At 38.6% G+C, this 7,260-nt stretch overlaps 1 protein-coding gene across 1 annotated transcript in view; it reads right to left on the reverse strand.

Annotated features, from left to right (window-relative positions):
• LOC306859713 (FERM domain-containing protein 4B-like) overlaps positions 1 to 6,545 on the reverse strand; it is a gene marked incomplete at both ends in the record, with an annotated part of 27,073 nt that extends 20,528 nt beyond the window's left edge. Inside the window, 3 exons of the mRNA XM_079400917.1 lie at positions 1,023 to 1,117; positions 1,236 to 1,301; positions 6,384 to 6,545. Of these exons, the coding sequence (XP_079257043.1) occupies positions 1,023 to 1,117; positions 1,236 to 1,301; positions 6,384 to 6,545 (323 nt within the window). The remainder of the gene's footprint in view (positions 1 to 1,022; positions 1,118 to 1,235; positions 1,302 to 6,383) is intronic.
• Between the last annotated feature and the right edge of the window lie 715 nt (positions 6,546 to 7,260).

Below are 7,260 nucleotides of genomic sequence, written 5' to 3' on the forward strand. Positions count from 1 at the left end.
AAAATGCTTTTTTAACATGGTACCTTGATAATACCATGTTTTTACATATGTACAGTATTCACTGAAGTACCATATACTGTAAATACCAAGGTACTGTATATGAATAAGGTCATTGTTTGTCATGGTATATATTAAAGTAATAATAATTTAAAATTAATTATAATGATTATTATTATTATTATTACAGTAAAACAATATTACCATGTGAAACAATACTATATTATGGTACCGCATTATTTTTTTTGTAAGGGAAACGATACATATGCAGTCTACATAAGTTATTTAAAACCATAGTGATGAACAGCTGTATTTAACAAATGTATTATTAACACTTAAATTTATATGTATTTTATATGGAGACTTGTTTCCGCCGCTGAAATAAAAAATAAAAAATGTAATTGCGATAAAATTAAAACTCGCAATTGTAAGAAAATAGTTGTTTTCCTTAGAATTGAACTGAATAACTTGCAGTTGCGAGTTTATATCTGCCAATCCTGAGAAAAATATCAGAATTGTGAGATTAAATGTTGCAATTACCTTTTTTATTTTTTTATTTTCAGTGCAGAAAAGGGCTTCCGTAATTTTAAATGTTGTTCATTGAATCAATGAATGGCTTCAGTGAATACATTTTCAGAACTGGTTCATTCAAATAAACCATCTGAACTGACTACAACATTCTGATGATCTTAAAGGGATAGTTCACTCAATAATGAAAATTGTGTCCTCATTTGCTCATCCTCATGTCATTCCAAACCTTTCAATCAGTTTCGAAAAACACAAATGAAGATCATTTTAATGAAATCTAAGAGATTTCTGTCCCTCCACCGAAGGACTGTTCCACCAAAACCCTGAAATGCTTCAACAAGTACATGTATCATAAAAGTAATCTATATGATTCGAGCAGTGAGTAATTAATGACAGAATTTTCATTTTGCATCCCTTTAAATTCAGGTTTGCCATGTATTTTCATCCTTTATTTTTTTAGAACCTCTATAGACAACATTATTACAAGAGGTACTCACATGTCATCCACATAGGTGAACCCAAAGTATTCCTTCTCTTTCAGGTTAAAATGGGATGAGACCAAATCCAAGAGTTCACGAGACAACAGCTTTGGCTGCGAGAGAAAATCCATTGATCAATATAATGTGAGAAAGCGAGGTTTATTGAGGTCCATTACGCTTGAGTGAGGTATAATAGACTAGAACTGGGATCAGAGCTGTGAAGCAATATACCTGGACCAAGAGCTCCAGCTTCCTGTCCTCCAGGAGTTGCACCTGGCAGAGTCGTCCCTCGGTCATCTGTGGACACAGGTATGACATCAGAAGATTGACAGTGCACTAGCTCCTCCTCCTCGCCCACTACAGGGGCCAAATGAACGCTAACTTAACTCATTAGGTTCAAAATTCAAGATGTACAATGTCTTCTTTCAGTTGGTACACACGGGAGAGCAAACAGACAGAAATATTTCACTACCACAGTATATAATAACTGTCATCTAGAGCAGAGCTATGAGTCACAAGGCATCTCTCAGCCACAGTCAAAACAATCCAGAAAGGATCTGTTATGGCAGCATATTGACAAGATTCTGCAGATGAGACGTTTCTGCAAATGGCAGATTCATTCTCAGATGCCTGAAATTGAATTTCAGTACAGCGTTAGTGTTAGACATTGTTATTTTTATTTTCAAATTCAAATATTTTTTAAAAAGAAATTAATTTGTAAGTTTGGTATTCATAAGGCCAATTCACACTGAACTGACAGACACAGACAAACGTCAACAGACACATTCTGCGGGTTTTGTCAGATCTCTGTGTTACCCCCGTTGTTGTCTGTTGGCGTCGGTTGCCGCTTGTGTTTGCTGATTCAGCATGTTGAATCAGTGTTTGTTGGGCCTTGGGATGTCTGAGACGTGGCGTACTGCAATCTGGTGACCGTCGGCATTGGTCTGCGTCTGTCAGTGCAGTGTAAATTTGCCTGTACGCTCTAAATTTAAACAGATCAATTCAGTGTCACTTAGTTTCAGTATTCTGTGCAACATTTTACATGTGAAACAAGCAAGCAAGCAAGCAAACAAACAAACAAATAAACAGCCAATCAACCAGAAAACCAACCAACCAACAACCAAACCAATCAGCCATATAAACAACCAACAATGTAAACAACCAAACAAACAACTATCCAAACAAACAGCCAGTCAATCAACCAAACAACCAACCAATAAACAAACCAAACAACGAGCCAATCAACCATGTAAACAAACAACCAACCAACCAGCCAGCCAATTAACCATATAATCTACCACCCATCCAACCAAAAAAAACAATCAACCAACAAACCATATAAACAATCAACCAACCAGCCAATCAACTCACAAACCAACCAAACAACGAGCCAGTCAATCATATAAACAACCAGCCAACCAAACAAACAATATAAACTAAAAACCAACCAAAGAACCAGCCAACAAACCATATAACCAATAAAGTAACCAACCAGCCAATCAACCCACAAACCAACCAAACAACGAGCCAGTCAATCATATAAACAACCAGCCAACCAAACAATATAAACTAAAAACCAACCAAAGAACCAGCCAACAAACCATATAACCAATAAACTAACCAACCAGCCAATCAACCCACAAACCAACCAAACAACGAGCCAGTCAACCATATAAACAACCAGCCAACCAACCATATAAACAATCAACCAACCAGCCAATCAATCCACAAACCTACCAAACAACGAGCCAGTCAACCATATAAACAACCAGCCAACAAACCATATAAACAATCAACCAACCAGCCAATCAATCCACAAACCAACCAAACAACGAGCCAGTCAACCATATAAACAACCAGCCAACAAACCATATAACCAATAAAGTAACCAACCAGCCAATCAACCCACAAACCAACCAAACAACGAGCCAGTCAATCATATAAACAACCAGCCAACCAAACAATATAAACTAAAAACCAACCAAAGAACCAGCCAACAAACCATATAACCAATAAACTAACCAACCAGCCAATCAACCCACAAACCAACCAAACAACGAGCCAGTCAACCATATAAACAACCAGCCAACCAACCATATAAACAATCAACCAACCAGCCAATCAATCCACAAACCTACCAAACAACGAGCCAGTCAACCATATAAACAACCAGCCAACAAACCATACAAACAATCAACCAACCAGCCAATCAACCCACTAACCAACCAAACAACGAGCCAGTCAACCATATAAACAACCAGCCAACAAACCATATAAACAATCAACCAACCAGCCAATCAATCCACAAACCAACCAAACAACGAGCCAGTCAACCATATAAACAACCAGCCAACAAACCATATAAACAATCAACCAACCAGCCAATCAACCCACTAACCAAGCAAACAACGAGCCAGTCAACCATATAAACAACCAGCCAACCAACCATATAAACAATCAACCAACCAGCCAATCAATCCACAAACCAACCAAACAACGAGCCAGTCAACCATATAAACAACCAGCCAACAAACCATATAAACAATCAACCAACCAGCCAATCAACCCACAAACCAACCAAACAACGAGCCAGTCAATCATATAAACAACCAGCCAACAAACCATATAAACAATCAACCAACCAGCCAATCAACCCACAAACCAACCAAACAACGAGCCAGTCAATCATATAAACAACCAGCCAACCAAACAATATAAACTAAAAACCAACCAAAGAACCAGCCAACAAACCATATAACCAATAAACTAACCAACCAGCCAATCAACCCACAAACCAACCAAACAACGAGCCAGTCAACCATATAAACAACCAGCCAACCAACCATATAAACAATCAACCAACCAGCCAATCAATCCACAAACCTACCAAACAACGAGCCAGTCAACCATATAAACAACCAGCCAACAAACCATATAAACAATCAACCAACCAGCCAATCAATCCACAAACCAACCAAACAACGAGCCAGTCAACCATATAAACAACCAGCCAACAAACCATATAACCAATAAAGTAACCAACCAGCCAATCAACCCACAAACCAACCAAACAACGAGCCAGTCAATCATATAAACAACCAGCCAACCAAACAATATAAACTAAAAACCAACCAAAGAACCAGCCAACAAACCATATAACCAATAAACTAACCAACCAGCCAATCAACCCACAAACCAACCAAACAACGAGCCAGTCAACCATATAAACAACCAGCCAACCAACCATATAAACAATCAACCAACCAGCCAATCAATCCACAAACCTACCAAACAACGAGCCAGTCAACCATATAAACAACCAGCCAACAAACCATACAAACAATCAACCAACCAGCCAATCAACCCACTAACCAACCAAACAACGAGCCAGTCAACCATATAAACAACCAGCCAACAAACCATATAAACAATCAACCAACCAGCCAATCAATCCACAAACCAACCAAACAACGAGCCAGTCAACCATATAAACAACCAGCCAACAAACCATATAAACAATCAACCAACCAGCCAATCAATCCACAAACCAACCAAACAACGAGCCAGTCAACCATATAAACAACCAGCCAACAAACCATATAAACAATCAACCAACCAGCCAATCAACCCACTAACCAAGCAAACAACGAGCCAGTCAACCATATAAACAACCAGCCAACCAACCATATAAACAATCAACCAACCAGCCAATCAATCCACAAACCAACCAAACAACGAGCCAGTCAACCATATAAACAACCAGCCAACAAACCAAACAACCAACCTTATAAACTAAAAACCAACCAAACAACCAGCCAACAAACCATAACCAATAAACTAACCAACCAAACAAACAAATGAAACAAAACACTCAACTAACCAACCAACCAAATAAACAACTATCTAACCAATCAACCAAACAAACAAACCAAATAAATAAATATTCCATGACATTTCTCTGTCAAAGTCCTGTTACATTCGAAATGTTTTAGGGCTGCGCATTACAGAGTTCAAAGTTGTTTTGTATTGTTTTTTTGCATTTAGAATAGATTGTTTTTTCCAAAAGGACTGTACCAGAAGGCAAAAGTCTACATACGCTTTGCACCAGAAGCCATGCACATGGATTATTGTGGAAAAGCACACATTTGGTGTGCAGAACAAACCAGAAACTAGTTATTTTTCTGTCACTGAAAATAACAACAGGATGTTGGACGAAGAAATTAAGTTGGTGCATTTTTAAATAGATAAAACATCTGTTAACAAACCAGTAGAATCTTAAGTAACCACAAAAACAGCACAAAATTGCTTTGTTTTTCAGCTCGACTCAAAGACTCTGTGCTATAAACAAACCAATACCAAAACATGTCTGTTTACAATATACTGTGGTGGAGATGATGTATAATTTCACGTAACTGCTGAGGGGTTCTTGTAAAAGTCCAGTCCAAATGAATTCAGAATATGATACAATCTTTGGTCAGGATAAATGTGGAGCATAATACTTTAAGTTTTATTAGTAGACTCACTTTCATGGTAGAGTATTTGTATGGAACGTGTTTACTAGCTCAGATCTTTCATCTGCACTGCACTCCTGATGGCTAAACCTATATGCTGGATTATTGCATTATGAGACTCATACTCTGGAAAAGTTTCAAAAGCCCTTTTCCAAGTCTGTAATTTCTGTTTGCATGAGCTGTTGCTGGTTTTTTGGAGAAAATTAACTTTTCATTGTATAACAATGCAGCGGCATCACAATGAACAATAGGATACGAAGATCATAGACCACTAAGCGAAAAAGCTTTTATTTGGTATTTGTTTAATTAAATCTTCTATTTTTCCCATAACAAATTATTCTGTCAGTTGTGTGACACATTTGCTTAGTGACCAAAAACAGTTCTAGCAGTAACAGTTCTTCTTTAACAACACAACTTTTCTGTTTAAATCCAAAAGCTTTATGATAAATTTCAGGTTTTAATGAGAAAGATTGTCGATATGCTTTCAGACTTTTGAACTACACTGTAAACATGTGAATATATATTTTATGTGAATATATATTTCCAATATATAAATATGTGAATGTATCTCTCAGTTTAAAAAAATAAATAAATACATAAATAATAAAAAAAAAAAAATAAGACCATTTTTGTCAAGTAAGAGTATAGTGCTGTAATTGTGAATAGATGAGATGCTTCATCCTTGAAAAACTTGATGGAAATGTCACATTGAGTTCATTATGCGTTCATATTAAAATCAGACTTTAGAAAGCAGACTTTGACACAACCAAAAGTCTTCTGTTAGTCTACTGACGCAAATGACACGCAGAACTCTCAAACACCGACTAAAATCATCTCCAACTTTGAGCTGATACAAAAGAGCCGGTACCTGATAGACGTCGCCCAGGTAGAAGCAGGTTTGTAGGCACTGCTGACATGACCTCATCCTCTGCAGGTAACACCTTCGGATCATCCACACGACGATCTGCCATATGAACATGCCGCTCCGCAGCAGCAGAGCTTCCACCCCACACACTAAACCCCAAGCCATGGCCGGGCGGTACCCGGGTCGCCCCCGTCTTACGCAACCAAACCTCGTCTGGGTCAAACTCTAGACAGAGCGTTCTTTCACCAGCTCCTAATCTTTGCTCCCTCATGCAAGATTGACAAGTAGGTGACATGCGTTTCGACTACATTCCCTATGCGCGTGGAGACTCCTCTGTGCCCCTGGAGAGCAGAGCGGGGGAATTTCTGTTCGCTGAGGTTGGAGCCGGAGACTCTGGGAGGGCAGCCAGGCAGTGAAGGAAAGAGCTGAGGTTTGTGGGACTCAGCCCTCAGCTGCACTGCCAGCCACGATTTTAGCTCACCATTTTACTGCACTTTTTTGGAGCACACATGAAACTTAAAGGACAGATTTGTTCGCGCACACACACAGTCTTGCCATTTTGCTTCCAAAAGTAAACCGGCCTCTGCCACATCACTTTCTGCGGCCTGTCCACGTGTCCCAAACGCTGCTACCATCCCTCCTTTACTGCTTGACACGAAGTGAGAGAATTTTGAATATGCGTAACAATCCTATAGCTCCTCAAAAATGTCTGTGAGATTCAGTGTTTATTTGGCTTTGACCGGCCGCAGGAAAGAAACATCAGAAGTTATAGCTCTCTACATCTTTCTCTGAAACAGCAGTGGGATTAAATGCAGAGTAAATGAAGACTTGGATTCGTCTAAAAGAAGAAAGTCATATACACCTAGGATGGCTTGAGGAT

This window comes from Barbus barbus (assembly GCF_936440315.1).
Source record: "Barbus barbus genome assembly, chromosome: 40".
In the NCBI taxonomy this organism is placed as follows: Eukaryota; Metazoa; Chordata; class Actinopteri; order Cypriniformes; family Cyprinidae; genus Barbus; species Barbus barbus.